The 24,143-nt window shown below is 47.1% G+C and overlaps 1 protein-coding gene and 1 long non-coding RNA gene across 3 annotated transcripts; one reads left to right on the plus strand and one right to left on the minus strand.

Annotated features, from left to right (window-relative positions):
• Positions 1-5,877: 5,877 nt before the first annotated feature.
• Positions 5,878-11,267, minus strand: LOC308357390. The gene is made up of 3 exons (XR_013968193.1): positions 11,143-11,267; positions 7,867-7,963; positions 5,878-6,963 (listed from the first exon to the last, which is right to left on the minus strand). It is a non-coding gene; the product is annotated as an uncharacterized lncRNA (long non-coding RNA).
• A 299-nt stretch (positions 11,268-11,566) lies between these two features.
• Positions 11,567-21,145, plus strand: G6PC1 (glucose-6-phosphatase catalytic subunit 1). Of its 2 annotated transcripts, none has more exons than XM_080825933.1 (5): positions 11,567-11,872; positions 14,701-14,810; positions 16,649-16,754; positions 17,380-17,495; positions 19,449-21,145. In XM_080825933.1, the coding sequence occupies exons 1-5, from the start codon at positions 11,643-11,645 to the stop codon at positions 19,958-19,960; spliced, it is 1,074 nt and encodes a 357-aa protein (XP_080682059.1). In that variant the 5' UTR covers positions 11,567-11,642; the 3' UTR covers positions 19,961-21,145. The 2 variants fall into 2 exon arrangements, with proteins under 2 accessions (XP_080682059.1, XP_080682060.1); XM_080825934.1 differs by having other exon boundaries at positions 11,581-11,702.
• Positions 21,146-24,143: the final 2,998 nt, after the last annotated feature.

Raw genomic sequence — 24,143 nt, forward strand, 5'->3', positions numbered from 1 at the left:
GTATTGTTGAACTTGGTACCTGATCCATGGTAAGTGACCCTCTAAGAGCAAAATCAACATGCAATGGACCAGAACAGAAATATGCACAGTTGCCTTAAAGCAAAGTCTCTTGACCTTGACTGTGTTTTAAATCATCGGTGGAACTTGTAAAACTCTGCATACCAGACTGTACCTCAGACCAATCACATCGGAGCCCCTGGGGGTGAGGCTCAGATATTAGCAGCTCTTAAATTTCCCCATGGTGATTCTAACATGTATCCAAGGTTGAGAAAACTCTGGGACAGCAGTTCAGTTCTAAGCTTGCTGGAGGAGTATTGATATATAAAGACCTACAAAGAATGTGTCTAAAATATATAAATAATGTGTTCATCAGAAGGTGCAGTAGGGGCTCCTGGGTGGCTCAGTGGGTTAAAACCTCTGCCTTCGGCTCAGGTCATGATCTCAGGGTCCTGGGATCGAGCCCCGCATTGGGCTCTCTGCTCCGCAGGGAGCCTGCTTCCTCCTCTTTCTCTGCCTGCCTCTCTGCCTACTTGTGATCTCTGTCTGTCAAATAAATAAATAAAATCTTTAAAAAAAAAAAAGGTGCGGGAAAGGAGCATTAGTGAATCTAACCCAGTGGGACAATCTGACCACATCTAGAGCAGAGGAGCCAGCCCAAGCCTGGGCATGTTCAGCCCTGGAGGCACATTAGCCACTTGGTTGGAGGCATGAGACACTGTCAAACATAGCCCATGATCAACTTCTGATTCTGATTCCCAGCTCCTTGAGCCAGCGTCCCACCACACCTTGGTCATGGAAGGAAAATGGGCAAGTCATTTATATCTCTTGTATACACGAACAAATTGATATTCTGTTAAAAGTTGCTTTTGCTTTGACAGTTACCATAAATGAAGATTCGCCAGCAGGCGTTCTTTTGATAAATTTAGATCTTCCTGAAAGATGATACCCCTGGGTGATCTGATGAATCTGGTTTCTGACTTAGGTCCCTCCCTTGGACTGTGGTGAATTCACCAAGAAACCATCATGGGGTGTCCTGGAGACATCAGCCAGATTCTCCTGCTACAACCCACCCAGCCTTGCCTAGTCTTCACATCTAACTTCCAGAGCAGAAACTCAGTGTGAGCAAATCCTCACCTTCCTTCCCTTCTCCTCCTACAGTTTTTCCTTGGCCAGCTGAACCTCAGAGTTCCTTGGGGGCGCCTGGGTGGTTCAGTCGGTTAAGGATCCGACTCTTGATTTTGGCTCAGGCCGTGATCTCAGCATTGTGAGATGGAGCCCCACATCAGGCTCTGCACTGGATGGAATCTTAAGCTTGCTTAAGATCCTCCCTTTCAAAAAAAAAAAAAAAAGATCCTCCCTTTCCCTCTGCATCTCCAGCCCAGCTTGCGTGCACCTGCTCTTTCTCTCTCTCCCTCTCTAAAAGAATAAAAGTGAAAATAAGTCCTCAGAGCTCCTTACTCTCTGCCAGACATATGGGATCATTCACAAACCAGTTTCAGCACCCTCTGCCATCCTGATGTCCCACACTCCAGATGCTCCAACCATGTGGCCTTCCCCAGTCCATTCCCATCCACTCGTGCCTCTGTACCCCCTCTTTCCTTCCTCTGGTTCCTCCCTCTTCCCCCTCCCTTACTCCTTCCTGCATTTATTCATCCTTGAATAGCACTCCCTGAGCAAACCTAGTTGCTTTGTTCTCCCTGTTCCCTTGGTACTTTGGACAGAACCCTACAAAGAGGTTCAGTGCTGAATTCTAGTTCACTGTCTCCATGTATCCTCCCTTTGCTCCCCATCTGAGACTGAGCTCTCTGGGGCAAGACCCATGTCCTATTGGCCTCACTGGCCTGGTGCCTAGCATTATGGGTAACCCATAATGCCCATTATAGGTGCTTAAAGACATCTGTCTCGAAATCTGAACAAACAATAACTATTGCTATAGTCAAGTAATTCTCTGTTTTATAAGAAGCCATTTCATATCCAGTTTTTCCTTTTTGACTACCTCAGAAAGGAAGATCTAAGAAAGCCCCAGGATTTCAAGTGAAAAATCACCCAGGCCATACAGGTTAGGCCAGGACATGGGGCCAAAGGGCGACACTGACACGCTGAGCCTGAGCATTCCCTCTCCAGATGAGACCTGCACCGCTAGAACCATTACCCAGCAAAGGTCACAGGAAGAGGGGGAGATGGCACAGAAGGTTTCTGAGTAGGTGAACATTGGCAGATCTGAAATCAGTTCCCCACACTGGGCTTTTCCCGAAACAGACAGGAGAGGTCCAGAGCCTGGGATGGACCCCAAGAAGCATGGGGTGGGAGAGTTAGAGGCAGAGGCTGAGTATTGACCCCCCAAATGCTGTAGAATGGGGCATGCATGTGGGAAAGGTGTTTGTGAGGCAACATCCCCAATGAGTTCATGTTTTCCTCATTCCACAACATGGCATAGTGTTCGAGGTGGGGTTTCTAGAGCCAGATTGCTGGTGTTTGGATCTGGCAAATGTCACCCTTGGGGAATTTATTTAAATTCTCTGTAGCTCACTTTCCACACCTGTAAGATGGGGACAGTAATAAGATCTACCTTGGAATTTTTATGAGGATTCAATGAGTTAATCCATGTAATTTTCCAAAACCAGTTCTTGATGTATAGTAAGTGCTCAATGAATACTAGCCAGTATTTCATAGTTCATTAACCAGCATCTACTGGGCACTTCTGCTATTGCATAAAAAAACTGCCCTAAAAATACAAAACAAAACAAAACAAAACAAAAAACTGCCCTGAAACTTAAGGACTTAAAACAGCAAACCATTTTATTTGTTATTTGTTCCATAGGTCAGCTATCGGGGCTGGGCTCAGATGGGAAGTTCTTCTGCTGGAATCACCCGGGATCACTCACACAGCCACAGATCTCTGGCAGTAGGACTGGAACTGGATGGTGTAATTTGGTGTCACTCACATGTCTGATGGCTGGGCCTGGCCGTCAGGTCACATGTTACAGCAGTGAGTCTCAGCAGACCAGCCTTGACTTTTCCCCTTTGTGGCCAGCCCCAAAAGGATAGCCCTAGTGAGCAGAGGCTTTCCGAGCCAAGGCTTGAGATCAAGCCCAGAGTCAAAGGATGGAGATGTAAACTTCACAAGTTGGTAGGAAGACAGGCAAAGTCACAATGCAAAAGGACGGGGGGCCGCGTTGAGAACTGTCATGGCCATCTACATAGGCTACCATGATAAACACTCAGAGTTCAGTTCTGAAGGCTGGAAGAGATGTTTTCATGGCCCTCAGGGCTCAGAACAGCAGGGAAAATGTTGAGCATAGGAAAAGCAACTGTAATGCAAGGTCTGAACATGAGGAGTGCCCCAAGATCAGAACAGTGAAGTGCTAGGGGAGTTCAGGTCAGTTTGTTCCTTTACAGTTGAGGAGGTGTGAGCTTTAGTGGGTTGGGAAGGCTTTATTAGTTTGCCCTCGAACATAGTTAGAATCTGGACACAAAGGGGGAGAGGGGGGCGCCTGGACAGTTCAGTGGGTTAAGCCTCTGACTTCGGCTCAGGTCATGATCTCGGGGTCCTGGGATCGAGTCCCGTGTCGGGCTCTTTGCTTGGCAGGGAGCCTACTTCCTCCTCTCTCTCTCTCTGCCTGCCTCTCTGCCTATTTATGATCTCTCTCTGCCAAACAAATAAATAAAATCTTTAAAAAAGTGGGGGGGAGAGGGGTAGGGAGAGGGTGGTTGGGTTATGGACATTGGGGAAGGTATGTGCTACGGTGAGTGCTGTGAAGTGTGTAAACCTGGTGATTCACAGACCTGTACCCCTGGGTTAGTAATACATTATATGTTAATTTAAAAAAAAAAGAATCTGGACATGAGGGGATGGGGAAATTTGTATCCCAGGTGAAGGGAAGAGCAAATTTAGGAAAACCAAGGTGTATCAGGGAAATCCAAACTCATCTAATATAGAACTAGAGTGAGGGATCCATGAAGGAGAGATTGGAAACATAAGGCTAGAAAGACAACCTGGGGTCTGATTGTGAGTAAGCTTGAATTTGAACTTCATTCTGGAGGCAATGGGGAGCCTCTGGATATTTTTTTAGGTGACCCGTGAGAAGAACTGTATTGTAAGAAGACTCTTTTGCCAGTAGTCTATTGGAGGGCTTGGGCTGTCAGCGAGAAGGGGAGTAGGAGATCATTCGATAAGGGACTGACTAGCAGGTCTAGGCAGAGAGATTGACAAGGAGCAGCAAGAATAGAAAATATATGGTCAGAACCCAATGAGGCGGCATCAAGGATGACTCAAATGTTTCCAGGCTCAGTGCCTAAAGGATGGAGGAAGAAGAGAGGTGTATACAAAGCAAGAAAGTCCAGAGGAGGAACAGGTCTGGAAGGAGCTCGTGGATTTGAGGAATGTGTGGGACACCCAAGTGGTGTCCAAGCCGAGTCCAACATCATGCCATGGGAGGAGGAAGAGGAGAGAGGAGAGGAGAGCTTGCTGGAGCAAGCCGGAACACAAAGAGGGCGAACCCTTCAAAGCAGCTGTCAGAAGTGTCAGATGGGGCCAAAAGATCAAGGAAGAAGGATGAGAAAAGGCCAACCACCAGATATGACAGTGAGAAGGTCATGGGGACTTCCCAGTAGAGCAGAGGAGACAGAACTTGCACGGGGCTGAGGAGGGAGCAGCAGGCGTCCTGCTTTCTGGAATTCAAGGTTGGAGAGATCCCCTGAACTTCCGGGACTCCAGTGCCACCCTCCTTCCACTCCAGCCCTACTATAGTGAAGGAAATCTTTCAAATCCTAAAAATAGAGCGAACACTGTCTTTCCCTTTCATCCTAGAGGAGGGAGGCATGCCAGACTCTCCTTGCCTTTCTCCCTCTGTCTCCTGCCTGCTGGCCAGGGATCCAGCAGTGTCAGGACTCGTGTCCAGGGAGACAGGCGTTGGCGGGACAGACGGCTGTTTACTTCCTAGCAGAGCCCTGCTAGTGTTTTCATAGCTCAGAATAGTTCCTTGGCCCTTTGCAGGCTTGGGGTGGGGGGGTGGGGGGCGGGGAAACCTCACTGTTTGTTTTCAGGACAATTCCAGGCCTCACCTCTTCCTCTTTCTCTGCATTGTGGTCCTCATTGGGGAATTCTCAGAGGGGGTAAGGTGTGGGCTCAAAGGGTCCAAGACTACTGATTTCCTAATTATCTCCCCCCAGTCGGGCTCCGGAATAGGGAAGGGCTCATAACTGGCTGTGCAGCGTGGTGTTTTGGTTGGGACAAAAACGCTCTGGCCATTAAGGAAAGAGTTGATTAAAAGACTGCAGGGCAGAGCTGGGGGAGAAAGAGAGGGGGGAAGAGAAGGGGGAACTGCCCCCTCCTCCAGTCTCTGTCTGGGCTGGCTTCCAGCATCTGTGCAGGGAGCTCCCCTCTACTGGAGACCCCCAGGGGGCTTCCTGGACCCCTGATGCCTGGCAGCTCTGGGCTGCATACTGGTATCTGGAAGGTGCCCAGAGGTGGGAGGAAGAAAAGGCTTCACTGAATATTCCTTTGAACTCTGAATTTTTATTTTTATTTTATTTATTTTTTAAAAAGATTTTATTTTATTTATTCGACAGATAGAGATCACAAGTAGGCAGAGAGGCAGGCAGAGAGAGAGGAGGAAGCAGACTCCCCCTGAGCAGAAAGCCCAATGTGGGGCTCAATCCCAGGACCCTGAGATCACGACCTGAGCCGAAGGCAGAGGCTTAACCCACTGAGCCACCCAGGCGCCCTGAACTCTGAATTTTTAAAACCTATGTGACTATGTTGCCTTTTTTTTTTTTTAAGTGGTCTCTATACCCCGTGTAGGGCTCAAATCCACCCCTGAGATCAAGAGCCCACCCCCACCCCCACCAACTGAGCCTGCCAGGTGCCCCATAACTACAGGACTTTGGAAAATATTTTAATGAAGAAGATATGAATACATTTATCTTCTCCTTCTAGCAATAAAGAATCATTGACTTCTGTTGGGTCATTAAAAGTCAGGCACCACATCGCGGGAGCTACTTTTCAAGGGAGCACCAAAGACTGGGGAGTGTTAACACAGGATGAAGGGTGACGGTCACCAAGTCGCATCAAAACTGTTGACAAAAGTCAAACCCAGACGACTGTAGTGACTCAGCCAAGGTCACACAGCTCTTTCATCTTCCCTTGTAATCTTTTATTTTCCTGTTAAATCCTGGTGATAGCGGTAGGGGAGGGGTGGCCTTCGGGGCCGCCCACGGGAGGCCTGAGGGTGTCTCTGAGAATCTTCTAAGGGAAATCAAGACCCTCTTTCTGGCCCACACCCACCTCTACGCCCCCTCCCCCCAGACCCCACCTCACTCCACCTCCCACCGGGCTGAGCTCTGGCAGCTGCAGGACTTAGTTTCCCTTCTTCTTTCCTCGGTCCCAATTCTTTCAAAGAATTTCAAAGGAGAGTGCTGGGATCAGACTCTGCTCAGTGGGGAGATTGGGGAAAAAAAAAAAAAGAATTTCGAAGAAGCCTTGAATTGAAGCAAGGAAGGGATGACATCTTTAGCTTGAGTCACATTTCCCGTCTCACCTTGGATAGCCCCTCTTTGCCTCCGGGACACAGACCAGAATGAAGGGGGAAAATGAGCTTTTTGCAAACGGTTCCAACCACTATATTGGAGACTTACTTCCGGTGCCTCTGCCTCTGCAGTGCCCCTTGGACAAAGTTTAACTCCTGGCAGGAAGGATGAAATTTGACAGCAAGAATGTGTCCTGAGGGCTCACGTGATTTGGCATTGCCCAAGGGTTGATGAGGAGCAGGAGAACGGTCTACCATCTGGTGGGGAGGGGACTGGTTGACCATTTGTGGAAACAGGATATTCTCTGGAGGGAACAACAGCTTCTCTAGGGAAGACAGCAAAGGAAGATGGGGGGCGGGGGGAGGCAAAGGATGGCCGTTCCACGCTTCCTGTCAAGGTTGCCATCGTCCACCTGATGTTGCTGGAAGGCAGACCCTGGGGTGGAAGGAGAAGGTAATGAGCAGGAAGCTCTGCACTGTTGACGGTGAAGCAAATGCCCTCCGGGGTTTTCCTGTGGACAAAATGTCCAGCCCATCCTGAGACATGAACCACGCTCCCCCCACCTGGTCAATAGATGCACAGTTCAAGGTCCTGAAGCTGAACTTTCTCACCACGCCAGCGATAAGTCAGCCATTTTCACCGGCTAACAATGATTAACCCAACTCTCCCTCCACCTGCTTTCCCCAATCTGTTTTTGTAAAAAATCAACAGGGTCATTCATCGAAAAGGTGACAGTCGTCCATCCAGCCAGTGTCTACTGTCTACCCCTGAACACCTTACCCCCACTGATCACTAGGTAGGAAAAAAGAAAACAAAGCAAATAAACTTAAAAAAAAAAAAGTAAAACTGTATCTTGTACAGTTTGAGCTGTCATCCTTCGGAGAAATCTACTCTGCTCAAAGCCCCAGATCCAAGCTGGGTTTTGCATGCCTGCTTTCTTGTGCCGACAAGCCCCCCTCCAGTGATGACAGCTGAGTGAGGCAAGGCAGCTCCTTCAACAGCACCCAGAGCCCCACCCAGCACAGAGGACGTGGCTTCAGGTGAAGTCAGAATTTCTTTTTGGTAAGAAATGCAATTTTTGGGTGAGGTGTGCGGCAAATTCTGGCTCCTTTTCCTCCTCACTTTCCTGTTGGCAAATAAACTCGTTCGAGTGAGTGAGTCAAACTTGTTCTTGGAGAAGGAGGTGCCAGGACACTGGAACCAGCTGTGCTTACTTAATAACAGACCAGACTGTACTTTCTGGCCCCTTCCCTTAATGTTCCTCCCAAACCAAGAGCTCCAAGCCTTTGGGTTTCTGTTTGTGGAGAAAGTGCCCAAGGAGTGCCCCAGCTAGTGTACCTGTCAAAAAAAAGGGGGGCCTCTATAATTTTCCATCTTCATTGCTTCCCAGACTTCATTTCCCCAGAGGGCATTAGTAAGTCTTGAGTCATCTCCACTGAGGACAAAATAAAAAAGAAGTCATTTATATTTGGACAAATGGATTCAGCTTTAATTTAAAGGTCCGCTTTAAATTTATTTTCATTATTTTATTATTTATTATTTTATTATTACATTTAATTTAAAGGTCCACTTGACTTAACTGTCGAAGGCCTGGCCTCTCAGCCCCACCCCATTGTCAAGGTCCCTGAGAACATGGGGATTTAACGTTGAATCCTCAGGGAGTTGGGCGAGGCGCTTTGCTCAGGAAATGTTTGTTGAGTTAAACTGGAAAACTTCTTGAAGGGGAAGCTGACAGGATTTGGGGGAAATGATGGAAACTGCCTCTGGGAGACACATCTCTAAGTGAGTGAATCCTCACCCAAATCTCTAGCAATTCACATGCTTTGTCCACAGTATTCACCTCAAATACCCACAAGTCCTTTGAGGATCTGAGAACTCTAAGTTTTTCTCTTCAGCTTTCTAGCAGACTCGGGTCCTTTGGGGCCTCATTCTTTTCTGCACATGATAAAATTTGCCAGAGGCGGCAGGAAGGAGCTGGAGGGTGGAAAGGTAAAGACGAGTAAGTGGTCTCGTGATGTACACAGTTGCTCCCAGGGGGTCCCCCTCCCTGGAGGGCAGCCTGCCAGAAGGCTGCCCAGTATGCCCAGAACGGGTTATCAGCCCCATCATGTGTCTCTATCAACATGAACCCTCTCCCTGCCGTTCTTCCAGAAGATAGGGCTCTCCACCGGCTCCCCACCTACTGAGCACATGGTGGAGACCTAGACAGTGGCCTCTGGATATTTCGTCAAAGGATCTGCTCTGTTCACCCTCCACTCACCCCAGACCATAAAAGCTCCAGTCCCCGGGGATTACCACAATAGTTACTGAATACTTTTGTGGAGGGCTTATCTAGTAGAGGGAAGGGGCCATCTCTTTGGTCGGGGCCTCCTACCCGTGCCCTTGCAGTCCTGACAATGCAGAACACTGCCCCGCCCTCCACAACCCTGCCAACCACGAGCCTCACCTGCAGCACCCCCACCATTAACCGCTCTCTAGCCTAGAAGTGGGGGGGATGGGGTTGCTTGGACCAGCAGAGACAATGTGGTCAAGGGCAGTTGGAATCAGCTTGAGCTGGGTGGGAGCCCAGGGGAGGTGGGGGTGAGACTCCAGGTCATACCTCCTGGATGACATTGTAATCATTTCCAGCATGGAATGTTGTCAACCTTTGCTACCCATTCATTAGCTCTGAGTTTCTTTTTCTTGTCCCCAATCCACTCCTTACAAGGCAATATGGACTTACCGATGGAAAATACAAGCAGGTTTTGAAAAACATTATTCCAAAGAGCTCTGATCTTTGAAAATGTCAGTCCGTCACCTGATTCCTCCCCCTGCTCCCTTCAGAGGTCTAGGTGACCCAGGTGTGTGAGGCTTTGGTCTCTGCATGGCTACAGGATGATTTCGGCTTGTGCAGGAAAGCGGGCAGCATTGTTTCTCATAGCTTAGTTTCAGTTACTTCTATTTATTCCTTGTCCTTTACATATCTAGTCTCCAGGAAGTCCATTACATTGACTTCCTGGAGATTAGATATATAGATATATATAAAATCTCAAAATACAAATGAAAGAAAGCGCAAACCCCTCAGGGAGATGCAAATTAAAACCATAATAAAATATCACCTTACATGGGCGCCTGGCTGGCTCAGTCAGAGGAGCGTATGACTCTTGATCTCAGGGTCGTGAGATCGATCCCCATGTTGGGTTTAGAGTTTACTTAATAAATAAATATTTTTAAAATATATATCACTGTACACCTGTCAGAATGGCTAAAATCAAAAAGACAAGAAATAACAAGTGTTGGCGAGGATGTGGTGAAGAAGGGGCTCTCATGAACTGTTGGTGAGAATGTGAATTAGTAGAATCACTGTGGAAAACAGTATGGAGTTTCCTCAAAAAATTAAAAATAGAAACACCAGGAGCAATCTGGGTGGCTCAGTCCGTTAAACGTCTGCCTTTGGCTCAGGTCATAAGCCCAGAGTCCTGGGGATCGAGCCCATGGTGGGCTCCCTGCTTAGCAAGGAGTCTGCTTCTCCCTCTCCCTGTGCTGCTCCCCTGCTCACTCTCTCTCAAATAAATAAATAAAATCTTTTTAAAAATTAGAACTACCGTATGACCCAGTAATCCACTTCTGGGCATTTACCCAAAGAAAACAAAAACACTAGTTCAAAAAGATATATACTTTCCTCTGTTTATTGCAGCGTTATTTACAGTAGCCAAGATATGGAAGCAAACCAACCATCTATCCATAGATAAATGGACAAAGAAGAGATCGTGTCCATATAGAGATAAGAATACACACACACAGGAATATTACTCAACCATAAAAAAGGATGAGGTTTTTGTCATTTGTGACAACACAGATGGACCCAGGAGGGATTATGCTGAGTGAAATAAGTCAGACGAAGAAAGACAAATATCACACGATTTCACTTCTATGTGGAATCTTGAAAAAAAAAAAAAAAAGAAATGAACAATCATGAAAAGCAGAATCAAACCAGTAAATACAGAGAATAAGCTGATGGTTGTCAGAGGGAAGGAAGGTGGGAGGAGGGGCAAAATAGGGGAAGGGGAGTGGGAGATACAGGCTTCCAGACCTCATGGGATGAATAAGTCACCATGATGAAAGGTACAAGGCAGGGAATACAGCCAATGGTATTGAAACAGTGTTGCACGGTTATGTGGCTCGGTTAGGGATGGTGGCTACACTGTGGCAAGCATAGCACAACATGTAGAGATGTCCAATCGCTATGTTATATACCTGAAACTGATGCAACATTGTATATCAGCTACATTCAAATGCATTTAAAAAAAAAAATACAGAAGCCCTTTCCAGAGTCCCCAGTCACTAGCTTGCTGGTGTTTTTACTAAGAACTACATAGTCATCACATTGTTTTTGCATGAACACACATTCATTCTACTGCTTAAACTTGTCTGTTAAAACCCCAAAGGTCCCGACTTGAAGGACACTAAGTGAATTAATCAGTGCATTCAAAGATGATTATTTCCTGGCCGTAAGAGCTACCGAGACAACCCTGGGAAGAGGGTTTGAGCTCCCAGACCAGGGGCCCTTCAGAGATTCCTCTGCAGATAAGAGAGGCCCAGAAAGGTGAGGGTTCCCCGGACGATAGAACTTACCACATTTAAAAAAGAATATTCTTAAAACATGATAGCTAGAGCACCAAGACTTGTCTTTGTCCTCAAATAAGTGCGCTTGCAGGTGGGAAATCGGAATCTCTGCAAGAACCAGGGCAGATGTAGACTCTGTCCTGGGTCTCTGGGCTGGCTTCGGAGCCAGAGGGCAGGCCTTGCACTACCAAGCAGCATGCCAAAGTTAATAATTGGCCCGGCCGAGTACATGGCAGAGATCAGGCTGTTTTTGTGTGCCCGTTTTTCTATTTTACGTAAATCACCCCGGACATGTTTGCATCAACCTACCGGTGATGCACCTTTGATCAATAGATTTTAGACAAAAGTGGTTTTTGAGTCCAAAGATCAGGGCTGGGTTGACCTGCAGGGCAGATCCAGGGTGTATAAAAACAGGGGCAAGGCGCGGGCTGATAGAAGAGCAATCACCACCAAGTCCGTCATCGCAGCGAGGGCTCAGCTGAAGGCTGCCCAAGGCGTCAGGAGTGAGGATGGAGCAAGGAATGAATGCCCTCCATGACTTTGGGATCCAGTCAACGCACTACCTCCAGGTGAATTACCAGGACTCTCAGGATTGGTTCATCTTGGTGTCCATGATCGCAGACCTCAGGAATGCCTTCTATGTCCTCTTCCCCATCTGGTTCCATCTCCGTGAAGCTGTGGGCATCAAGCTCCTCTGGGTAGCGGTGATTGGAGACTGGCTCAACCTCGTCTTTAAGTGGTGAGTAAGAGCCAGACAGAGAGGAGATCGGCAAGGGAAGAGGCTGGCATTCTCTCTGGAAATGTCTGTCCGTCAGAAGTTGCCTTCTCCGTGCTATTCGGGAAGCCACAGGCTACTCCCCTCCCGACTTTGGATCATCTACTTAAAGAGGGAAGACAGAGAAAACCCTGTCCATGAGTTGAAGACACAGGCAAGGCTATTTCATGTGGATGGAAGGCCAGCTGCTCGACCTAGAGAAAAGGCTGACGTATAGGTTATAAGCAAAGAAGTACAGTTTTATTACTTTGAAGCAGGATAGGTAACATAAAGATAGATGGATGAAAGATGGTGTATGAAAACAGGAATCGTGTTGGTAACTTAAAAATCCATGGCATGGATGGGGCGCCTGGGTGGCTCAGAGGGTTAAAGCCTCTGCCTTTGGCTCAGATCATGATCCCAGGGTCCTGGGATCAAGCCCCGCATCGGGCTCCCTGCTCAGCGGGGAACCTGCTTCCCCTCCTCTCTCTCTGCCTGCCTCTCTTCCTACTTGTGATCTCTGTCTGTCAAGTAAATAAATAAAATCTTTAAAAAAAAAATCCATTGGATGGAAAAATGAGAAGCAACCCAGAGAACTGGGCTCCAACCCTCATTCAGCCGCCCACCAGCTTTACATCCTGGGCAAATCAAAGCCACTCTCTGAGTTTCTGTTTTATAATCTGTAAACTTGGGTTATCTCTGGGACCTTAATAATAATTCTAGTTAACATTTATTGAACTTTTAATAGGTACTAGGCCATGTGCCAAGAGCTTTGCTGTGGGGTTGTTGCTACAATATAACTGATGAAGAGACAGAGGCATTGAGATAAGTGACCACAGCTCGATCAACATGGTGGTCAATGGCAGAGACAGCACTGAAGCCCAGGCAGGCTGATTTCAGAGGCAAGGTTCTTAAGAACTAGGTTATAGTCAATGCTGATGAACTGACTCTCTCAGGGGGCAGGTGGTAGTCCTAATTTTAACATTTGTCAGTTTCTCCGTCTTTGTATTCCCCTTGGGGCCACTTTTAATCTACTGATGGGTCATGCTTGCAAAAATCCTACATCTTTTACAATGGTTGGCCAGTACCAGTTGACTCTAGCACGTGACTGGTTTGGCATCTATTTCCACATCTGGAAAATAAAGAGCTTGGGCCAGCTAAGACCTTTACCATCCCTAAACTATCTATGTCTACTGTCAAGTGATTCTGAAGATGCTTCTAGGTCTAATATTCTTTGGCCATAAACAATAAATGTCTTTAAGTGTCCAAAAAAAAAAATTGTCATGGCATTGAGAGGACCAAGGTGTATCAATGTGTTTCTGAAACCTCTGTTGAGAGGTTGAAGAACTAAGTGTTGTCTGTAATGCCCCCTATTCAACAACATGACCCTAAAAAGTAAACAGGTAAAGGGTTATTTTAAACATCTGATCTCAGTTGAAGAACCATGGATTTTCTCTTGAGTTGGCAGAGGTCAGAGTTAGTGGCTGTATCTGATGTCGGTGAAAAATCACTATTCCAGTCCTGGAGGGGCTGAACCTTGACACCTGTTTCCACAATGAAAAGCATATCTAGTACTTTATCTAGTACTTTTAAAAGGGAAGTGGTTTGGGGCGCCTGGGTGGTTCAGTGGGTTAAGTAAGCCTCTGCCTTTGGCTGAGGTCATGATCCCAGGGTCCTGGGATTGAGCCCCGCATCGGGCTCTCTGCTCATCGGGGAACATGCTTCCCCCTCTCTCTCTGCCTGCCTCTCTGCCTACTTGTGATCTCTCTCTCTTGAAAAAAAAAAAATAATAATAATAAAGGGGAAGTGGTTTGTCTGGGCTGTACCCTCTTCCAAGGCAGAGAGAATACAAAGTTAGTGCCCGAAGCTATCTCTGTCCTTACAGAGAGCAATTCTTATGGCAAGGAGGCCACATCTTCTGAGGGTGACTGTCCCTGGGGCCCAGGGACATTCTCTGATGTCGGAGGAAACCCAAGACTCCCTGAGACCTGACGGAAGAGCATAGGGACCTGGCAGGATTTGCAAGTCCAAGGTGCAAACTGTAGTTCTTTTTTTTTTTTTTTTTAAGATTTTATTTATTTATTTATTTGACAGACAGAGATCACAAGTAGGCAGAGAGGCAGACAGAGAGAGAGAGGAGGAGGAAGCAGGCTCCCCGCTGAGCAGAGAGCCCGATGCAGGGCTCGATCCCAGGACCCTGAGATCATGACCTGAGCCAAAGGCAGAGAGGCTTAACCCACTGAGCCACCCAGGCGCCCTGCAAACTGTAGTTCTGTATGTGTCCTTCCAGGACCAGTTCTTCCTGGGGTTTAAAAAAAAGTCACAGAGCTTCCATTAATATAGATTTTTAGGATCTCGGGTTTATTTCTGTTTGAGTAAATAATACTTTCAAATCGTTCCAAATTCAAAAGTTATATAAAGGATGTACCAGAAAAAGTCTCCTTCCCCTACCACCCCATTCCCCTTCTTAGAGGCAGCCAAAGCGAATAATCTTTTGTTTAGGATCACATGAATCTTCTCACACTACTCTTTTTTTTTTTTTTAAGATTTTATTTACTTATCCGACAGAGAGAGATCACAGGTAGGCAGAGAGGCAGGCAGAGAGAGAGGGAAGCAGGCTCCCCGCTGAGCAGAGAGCCCGATGCGGGACTCGATCCCAGGACCCTGAGACCATGACCTGAGCCGAAGGCAGCGGTTTAACCCACTGAGCCACCCAGGCGCCCCCTCACACTACTCTCTTTTCCCCAAGGTGTGGGTTCCAGGCAAAAGGGTTCCTTCAGTAACTCCAGACGCTGGTTCTGCTTTTTTTACAGGATTCTGTTTGGACAGCGTCCATACTGGTGGGTCATGGACACAGATTACTACCGCAACACCTCCGTGCCGCTGATAAAGCAGTTTCCAGTCACCTGTGAGACTGGACCAGGTGAGAGTCCCAGCCCCAGTAGAGACAGAAGCTGGGTGGACCTTGCTCACTGTGGCCACCTCTCTGCAGTCAGTGTAGACGAAGCTGTCTTTGAGGGGACAGGAGGAGGGCCGCTCCTTCACACTTTAGTCAGTCTTCAGTTGGGCACAACTCCATGTTAATTTAATTCAAAGAGGCCTTCCTGAAGAGCACATCTCTGCTGATTTAGAAATCTGCCTAATGTTTCCAGAACCTGAATGGCTAGTCTAGAGAGGCAAGGGTCTTCTTATAGGCAAAGGTCTCATGAGAGTAACGGCATTGTGGCCCTTCGTCCGGAGAGGGAAAGCAGGAGAAGGCTAAGCCCCTGGTTTGTTCATCCTCAAGGACTGGCCAAGTAGAGGTATCTTCATGAACCGACTGTCCAATCCCACGCCATGTTTGTGTCTTTTTCTTTTTTTAAGATTTTATTTATTTATTTGACAGACAGATCACAAGTAGGCAAAGAGGCAGGCAGAGAGAGAGAGAGAGGGAAGCAGGCTCCCTGCTGAGCAGAGAGCCCAATGTGGGGCTTGATCCCAGGACCCTGAGATCATGACCTGAGCCGAAGGCAGAGGCTTTAACCCACTGAGGCATCCAGGCGCCCCATGTTTGTGCTTTATTAGACACAACCAAACAGCTCTTATGCAATCCAATGATAGAATAGATTTCCTTTTTTGGTAGGCAGTGGACTATCCAACCGCTTCAATCACCCTTAAGTCTTGGTGCCAGCATCCCTTCCTCAGGGGCCCATCCCTAACTCCCAAACTAGGGCACGGCCCTTAGTTATTTCTTCTCGAAAACCCCTTGCTCACTTCAGAGCATCTTCATTCACTTTATTTATTTATTTATTTATTTATTTTTTTTAAAATTTCATTTTATTTAAATTTTATTTATTGAGCACCTACACCATGCCAGACAGTGTTCTAAGTACTTGGAGTACCTTTAATGAATAAAAGAGGCAAAGATTGCTGTCCTTGTGCAGCTGAAGTTTGAATGGTGTGTGTGTGTGTGTGTGCGCGCGCGTATGCGTGCGTGCACACAATATACACAATCATATTTCATGAGCAAAAGATAAAGGATTTTAGAAGAAGAGGAAGATGAATAGGAGGAGGAGGACAGGAGGAAGAAGGAGTGAAGGAGGAGGGGGAGGAGGAGGAGAAAAAGAAAAGCAAGGCATTATCTCTGGGCTGCCCTGGCGAGCAGACTCAGATGTAGATTAGCAGGCAAGAGTCGATGTGTTGAATGTGGGAGGAACCCAGTTTGTCAGAAAGATGGAACACAAGCAGGGGGAGCGACCGAGGGAGAGGGAGAAACAGGCTCCCCACTGAGCAGGAGCCCCATGAGGGGCTCAATCCCAGGACCCTGGGATTATGACCTGAGCTGAAATCAGATGCTTAACTAACTGAGCCACCCAGGCACCCCTAGATATTTGTTTGATAAATGACTAAATAGATGAATGGATGGATGGGTGGATGGATGGATGAGAGGATGGAAAGATGGGTGATGGATGGGCAGATAGTTGGATGGATAGATAGATAGAAATATGGGTGGATGGATGGATGGATAGAGGACATGCCCCAGCAGTGTCCCAGATGGAGACTTTTTTTTTAAAAGATTTTATTTATTTGACAGAGAGGGAACACAAGCAGAGGCAGAGGGAGAGAGACAGGGAGAAGCAGGTTTCCTACTGAGCAGGAAGCCTGATGCGGGGCTTGATCCCAGAGCCAAAGGCAGACGCATAACGACTGAGCCCCCCAGGCGCCCCTAGGTGGAGACTTTTTACCTTTAGTTCATCCACTCCTCTCTTCTCTACCCTTTAGGGAGTCCCTCTGGTCATGCCATGGGCACAGCGGGTGTATACTACGTGATGGTCACATCCACTCTCGCTATCTTCCGGGGAAAGAAAAAGCCAACCTACAGATTTCGGTAAGAACTCAGCACTGAGGACTGGGGGGTGGAGGGCAGGAGGTGACTGTCTCCGTAAACGGACATACCACTTGCTCTTCCCCACATTCCACACCACTGGCCCACCCCACCTTGGACTGGTAGTGAGCCGAGTCGTGGCATTTCTGCTGAGGGCAAGCATGAAGGTCACAGGATGTCAGAGCTGGAAGGGACCTACAAGCACAACCCCTCCCTTTACAGATAAGGAAACAAGGCCCAACACGGTAACGGGGACTTCTCAAGATCAGACAGCGTCCTACTGGCGGGGTTTAAATAAAAACCCACTTCTGTACCAACCAAAGAGTCGCCTTGTCCAGGTTGAAAACCAAAGGCACATAAGACATTCCTACTACAGAGTTCTGAGCACACAGCCACTGTGCAAATGGTTAATTATCACACACATAAAATAGGGGAGCTTAAGGTTCACGTGTGCAAGCGTTCACCAGGTGACATGGGCATCTCCAAGCTTTGGAGTACGGGCTTCGAATTTATAAAAATTCCGTGGACAGCACCTCAGTTGGCCAGGCCCTGGCATTCCTGCCAGGGCTGTCCTCCTTGCTAAGGGATGCGAACCCGGGTGCTGTTCTGACCGCCTCTCCTCTTGCAGGTGCTTGAATGTCGCTTTGTGGTTGGGATTCTGGGCCGTGCAGCTGAACGTCTGTCTGTCCCGAATCTACCTCGCCGCTCATTTTCCCCATCAGGTTGTTGCCGGAGTCCTGTCAGGTATCAGCTGCTCTGGCTTTCTCCCTTCCTATTCTGTGTCTCCCCAAATGGGACAAAATCCCAGCATGCCAGTCGTGCTCTGGGTGTCATCAATGCTGTTAGCGTTTCAGTGGGCTGAATGGGAAGGGTGGGTGAAACTCTTCATTTCTACAACAGTGCCCAGATCTACGCAATTCAATGTGTTTCAGAAAAGTTGCAATACGTCAAGTTCATTTACTCAATTGAATTAGCTGGAAATTTCCTTGCTTTTCATATTCTTTATCTCTTACTGATCTTCAACTGGAAACGGCCCCTCATTCTGTTGTTGGGTTTTTCGTTTTTGTGGGTTTTTTTTAAGATTTTATTTCTTTATTTAGAGAGAGAGTGGGAAAGAGGCAGAGAAAGAGGGGGGAAAAAACCTCAGACAGACTCCGCGCTGAGAATGAAGCCAGATATGGGGCTCAGTCTCAGGATCCTGAGATCATGACCTGAGCTGAAATCAAGAGTGGGATGCTTAACTGACTGAGCCACCCAGGCGCCTTGGTCCTTAGTTTAGTTTTAAGGGAATCTACCAAATTTAACAAATGATCAGGGTCCTAGAAAAGCTCTTTATTTGGGTATATCAATTTTCAAACCCACAGTGGTCTTTCTTATAGGATCAGAGTTTTGAATACAATTGATAATTGAACAACACAGGGGTTAGGAACACTGACCCTCTATGCACTCGAAAATCCGCATATACCTCTGACTCTCCCAACACTTACCTATGAATAGCCTACTGTTAGCTGGAAGCCTTACCGATAACATAAACAGTCAATTAAGGTATTTTGTATATTATATGTATTATACCCTGTATTCTTAAATAAAGCAAGCGAGAGAAAGAAAATGTTATTCAGAAAATCATCAGGAGCAGGGGTACCTGAGTGGCTCAGTTACTTAAGAATCTGCCTCTGGCTCAGGTCAGGATCTCAGAGTCCTGGGATTGAGCCCCAACATGGGGCTCCCTGCTCAGCGGGGAGTCTGCTTCTCTCTTTGCCCGTCCCTCCTGCTCAAGCTACCTGGCACTCTCCCCCTCCCAAATAAATAAATAATATCTTTAAAAAAAAAAGAAAGAAAGAAAATCAGCAGGAAGAGATAATACATTTACAGGGCTCTACTATATTCATAAAAAAAAATCTGTGTATAAGTGGACTCACCTAGTTCAAACCCATGTTGTTCAAGGGTCAACTATACTTGTGTTTTCTTAGATGCCATTTATAAGGGGCTGAAAAGACTTAGGTTAAGTGTAAGAAAGACTTTCTTTACATTGTGGGAGGTCCTGGAATATAAGACCTTAGGGACATTGTAGAATTTCCCCCCTGGAGATGGGTGAGAGCAGAACATAGTAGCATTACCAGAAGAGTGTGGAGTCCAAGGGAGATAAGGGTTTCATAACCACCACACAAGTAAGGCAGCATACTGGATGCCCTATTTGAGAAGGAGCCCGAAAGCCATGTTACATGAAAGACCTGAGAAGGTATAGGTTAGAGATAAGAATAACTGTCTTCAAATGTGCTTTCTACAGAGGTTCTAGATTTACAACTTCACTCCTACAGAAATAACAGACCAACAGATGGGATGGGGGAGGCGGGGACACAAGGAAGATTTTTTGATAATTCATTCAAAGATGAAATGGGCTGCCCAAGTGGGAGTGAGCTCTCTGCCCCTGCGGGTATTCAAGTAGAAACAGGAGGGCCCCGACAGGAAGCACGAGTGCAGTGAGAGAATGTATGCGACATGCCTCTTCCGTCTTCCCATCCACCTACGGGAATAAAGCAGGTGACGCTCTAACCTGGCACCTGCGATTTAATGTCACAATGGCAGGATGGATGGCAGGTCATCCGTGGCCCCAAACCACGCCCCCACCCCGCCGCCCCGATAGCTGAAGGGCTGGAGCCTTCCCCACTTCTCACAGCCATTCTTTCTCCCACACAGGCATTGCTGTGGCTGAAACTTTCCGCCACATCCAGAGCATCTACAACGCCAGCCTCAAGAAGTACTTCCTCGTCACCTTCTTCCTGTTCGGCTTTGCCATTGGATTTTACCTGCTGCTCAAGGGGCTGGGCGTAGACCTCCTGTGGACGCTAGAAAAAGCCAAGAGATGGTGCCAGCGGCCGGAATGGGTCCACATTGACACCACGCCCTTCGCCAGCCTCCTCAAGAATGTGGGGACCCTCTTCGGCCTGGGGCTGGCTCTCAACTCCAGCATGTACAGGGAGAGCTGTAAGAGCAAGTTCAGCAGATGGTTCCCATTCCGCCTCAGCTGCATCGTGGCCTCTCTCATCCTCCTGCACCTCTTTGACTCTCTGAAACCCCCATCCCAAGTGGAGCTGATCTTCTATGTCCTGTCCTTCTGCAAGAGTGCGGCTGTGCCCCTGGCATCTGTCAGCCTCATCCCTTACTGCCTTGCCCGGATCCTGGGCCAGCCGGACAAGAAGTCTTTGTAAGGGCCGTGGAGCCTGCAGAGTTCAAAGTCAACTACTGACCAACCGTGCCTGCCTCTGAGGGAGGCTAGGGTCTTCTGCCAGCCCAGACGCCAGAGGTGCTAGAGTCAGCCCGGGGACCCCTCCCTCCTTTGCAATTCTAATTGTATTGGGTGGGGTTTTTTTGGAAAGCAAGTAAGGCTAGTTGAGAAAGCCTTATCTGTTAGGGGTTGGGTCCTTCTGGATTTTTCCCTGAAGACTTACTTGCTCTTCTTTGAGATAACACGAAAGCGAGACTTCCAGGTAGGGCCTGCTCACCACCCAGGCTGAGGATCTCAACTGAGAATTTTCTACCTGTCCCCATCCTTACGCAGAAAAGGGAAAGGAGAAAGGAGCAGTGGACTTGATAGCGAAAGAAGGATGATGGATTAAGGAAGACTTTTTCATATCCTGCACGTCTTGTAAATTATGTTACACAATATCTAAATGGCTTTGATTATATTTGAGTCTTTAGGTAAGGCACTCTCAATAGTGGGGGACCAACTAGTATAATTAATGGGTAATTAGTGGGGTAATTCTGCTTCTTCTATTTTTCTGTTATACATCCATGGTCTTGGCATTTACCAGGATTCCTGAATGGCCACAGTAACCTTGATTTGTACTGGGTCAGAACATTCAGATAGAATCAATTTCTCCTCTATCACACTAGATCTCCCTCCTTGTTACCCCAGCTCTGCTTTCCCTAGAATTTTCCACTGGCTCCACATCCTGTCGGATACAGAGATGCCTAAAGGCAGCTCTGGGGCAGTGCTTGTGTCTGGTTTAGTTAAACTCTGAAATCTTGGACAAAAAAGGCGAGGAGAGGGTAAGGGGAGGCAAGGAATCCTCTCCCCAGAAGGTCACTCCAATGTTACTTTTGATTCCTACAGGGTAAATATGACTCCTTTCTCTATCCCAAGACAACTAAAAGCACATTCTTGGAGGAAAAGCGAGCTTTCCCTTGCCTGTTCTTAAGTCTCAGCTGATTTGCAGAATATGTCTTAAAAAGAATGTTTAAGCCTATTTATTTGAGAGTCCTTGTTTTTGCTACTAATTATACAGTTCACCATATATTACCATTCACACCAGCCATCCTGGTCATAACATCTTTGAAAAGAAAAATATATATGTGCAGTATTTTATTAAAACAACATTTTATTTAAGAACGAAGTCTTGCTGATTACTGTATTTTAGATGCAATTCGATCTGAAGGTTCTAATTCTGGCTTGGCTAAATTTCTAGCTCTTTTTCTATTTCCCTAAACAAATCATTTAGTCTCCGTGTACCTATATTTTCCCTTCGGAGAAAGAGAGTCTTGGGCTGGCCAGGAGTGCCCGTGGAGCTGGGGGACCTACAAAGTGTCCACGGGGGCACAGATAGTGTGGAGGACATCGAGGCCGGCACAATATCATCGGCCAAGATTGAACATTAGTTACCAGACCGCAGGTCAGCATGAGTGGCTCGAAGGGATCAAGCTGCAACTTAAAGACAGATACACAGGGTCATTAACCAAACTAAGCAATCAGGGAATGTAAGTCACAGCAGCAGAAAAAGACCGGGTAGACTCTGGAATCCAGGAAGCCGGCATCAGCAAGGTTTGGGGTTATAGTTAAAGAAAGTCAAAACAGGGGCGCCTGAGCGGCTCCGTGGGTTAAGGCCTCTGCCTTCCGCTCAGGTCATGATCTCAGGGTCCCGCATTGGGCTCTCTGCTCGGCGGGGAGCCTGCTTCCTTCTCTCTCTCTGCCTGCCTCTCTCCCTACTTGTGATCTCTGTCTGTCGAATAAATAAATAAAATCTTTAAAAAAAGAGAAAGTCAAAACAGAGCAAATTGTAGCAACACGGAAACCTCATGGGAGTTCTTGAAGTTTTCTCCCCAAATGATTCATTTCATCCTGGGTGCAGGGGCACCCCCTCCAAAGGCTTAGCCCTGGATCTAGGAAGACACCTGCTCACTCCCTTCAGAACTTTGGAATGTGTATCTTCAGGAAAGTTGAGTCCTCCTTCTGGATTTGGGTTCTCCAGGGGGCATGCAGCCCCTCGGAGACTCTACTGGCCTTCCAGAGGGAGAAGGGAAATGGTCTTGTTCTGTCTAAACTGAGCCCCATTGCTCCGGCCTGATCCCCGTCCTTGATGATTAATTTGTTCTCAGGGACCAGGTCCAAGTTCCTTGCAATAGGATTCTGGCAGAAAGTGAGTAGTTCCCCTGCCCTTGGCAGTTGGTGAGGTCGATGGGGACACAGAATAGATCAAATTTACTGAGTACTTCTATGCCAAGCTCTGTTCTCTGCATTTGATTTATTCATACAACTAATTCACTTAAGTCTCCCAAGGTGGGGGCTGTAATTTATCCACAGACATTACATATGAATAAGAACAGAGAGTATAGGTATCTTGCCCAGAATGGTGAAGCCAGTTTAAGAACCAAGCAGCCTGGGGCACCTGGGTGGCTAAGTGGGTTAAAGCCTCTGCCTTTGGCTCCAGTCGTGATCCCAGGGTCCTGGGATCGAGCCCAGCATCGGGCTCTCTGCTCATTGGGGAGCCTGCTTCCACCTCTCTCTCTCTGCCTGCCTCTCTGCCTACTTGTGATTTCCGCCTGTCAAATAAATAAATAAAATCTTAAAAAAAAAAAAAAAAGAACCAAGCAGCCTGATTCCAGAGTCCACATGCCCCCACCCGTAGCCCCTCCCAGGGATGGATGCCAGTAATCCTGGCGGCTCTTTCCAGGTGGCTCGGCACAGTAGAGCATGCAACTCTGGATCTCAGCATCCTTAGTTCAAGCCCCACACTGGGTGTGGAGCACCTTAAAATTAAAAAATTAAAAAAAAAAACAAACTGGCAGCTGTTTCAAACCATCCTTCAGATGCCAGATACAACTTTAAATTCTGCCCAGAGAAAATTTGTTTTCTTGCGACTGGTGGAATTATAAAACTTTGAGTGATCCTCCCAGTGAGCTGGTCTTAGTTTCTAAGTAGGAAGACACCATATTTCAAAGGCAGTTTTACAAAATAACTGTTAGAACAGGGATAACCATATTAGTTTAACTTGAGCTCTTTCTTTCTTTCAAAAAAAAGAGTTTAAAAGTCATGCTCAGACTATCTGGGTCAGAGAGGAAGTAACTTACTGTTTCTACAGTGAAGGTAAAATGAGAAGACAGGGGCGCCTGGGTGGCTCAGTGGGTTAAAGCCTCTGCCGTCGGCTCAGGTCATGATCTCAGGGTTCTGGGATCGAGTCCCACATCAGGCTCTCTGCTCAGCGGGGAGCCTGTTTCCCCCTCTCTCTCTGCCTGCCTCTCTACTTGTGGTCTCTCTCTCTGTCAAATAAATAAATAAAATCTTTAAAAAAAAATGAGAAGACAGGATTACCACAAAGAACGGTGGGTACTGGAGTGCCTGGGTGGCTCAGTCAGTTAAGCATCTGCCTTTGGCTCAGGTCATGATCCCAGGGTGCTGGGATCGAGTCCCGTGTTGGGAATCCTTGCTCAGCAGGGAGCCTGCTTCTCCCTTTGCCTGCTGCTCCCTCACAGACAGACTATAGGCTGAGGGGTTTTGTTTTTAACAATATTTATAATAGGTTTTAAAAAGGTATAACAACTTTATTGAGATATAATTCACATATCATATAATTCACCCATTTTTTAAAAGATTTTATTTATTTATTTGACACAGAGAGAGAGCGAGCATAAGCAGGAGTGGGAGAGGGAGAGGGAGAAGCAGGCTCCCCACTGAGCAGGGAATCATACAATAGGTGACCTTTTGTGTCTGCTTTTTTCCCTTAGCATGATGTCTTCAAGGTTCATTGGTGTTGTAATAACATTTATAAGTACTACATTCCTTTTTATGGCCAGATAATACTCCGCTGTATGGATATACTAAATGTTGTTTGTGATATCTGGGTTGCCTCCACGCTTTGCAACTATTATGAATAATACTGCTATGAACGCTTGTGTACAAATTTTTGCATGGATGCATGATTTCCTTTCTCTTGGGTGTGGACATAGGAGTGGGCCTACGGGATCATATGGTTACTCTGTGTTTGACCCTTCAAGGAAATGCCAGACTGTTTTCCCAAAGGTTTAGCAAGGACGAGTTTTACAGTGTTTTTCGTTCTGCCATCTCTTTCGATTGCCTAGAAGCATACCCTGTCCGATTGCTTTGTATAATTCCTTACT

The sequence above is a fragment of the Martes martes genome (assembly GCF_963455335.1).
Source record: "Martes martes genome assembly, chromosome: 16".
Classification (NCBI taxonomy): domain Eukaryota; kingdom Metazoa; phylum Chordata; class Mammalia; order Carnivora; family Mustelidae; genus Martes; species Martes martes.

What these genes read in the sequence shown, in the direction of transcription:
- G6PC1 (XM_080825933.1), top strand. Translation starts at nt 11,643, where the DNA reads ATGGAGCAAGGAATGAATGCCCTCCATGACTTTGGGATCCAGTCAACG. An exon ending in CACCTGTGAGACTGGACCAG is followed by an intron (nt 14,811 to 16,648) that starts GTGAGAGTCCCA and finishes TCTACCCTTTAG; the next exon opens with GGAGTCCCTCTGGTCATGCC. An exon ending in TGTTGCCGGAGTCCTGTCAG is followed by an intron (nt 17,496 to 19,448) that starts GTATCAGCTGCT and finishes TCTCCCACACAG; the next exon opens with GCATTGCTGTGGCTGAAACT.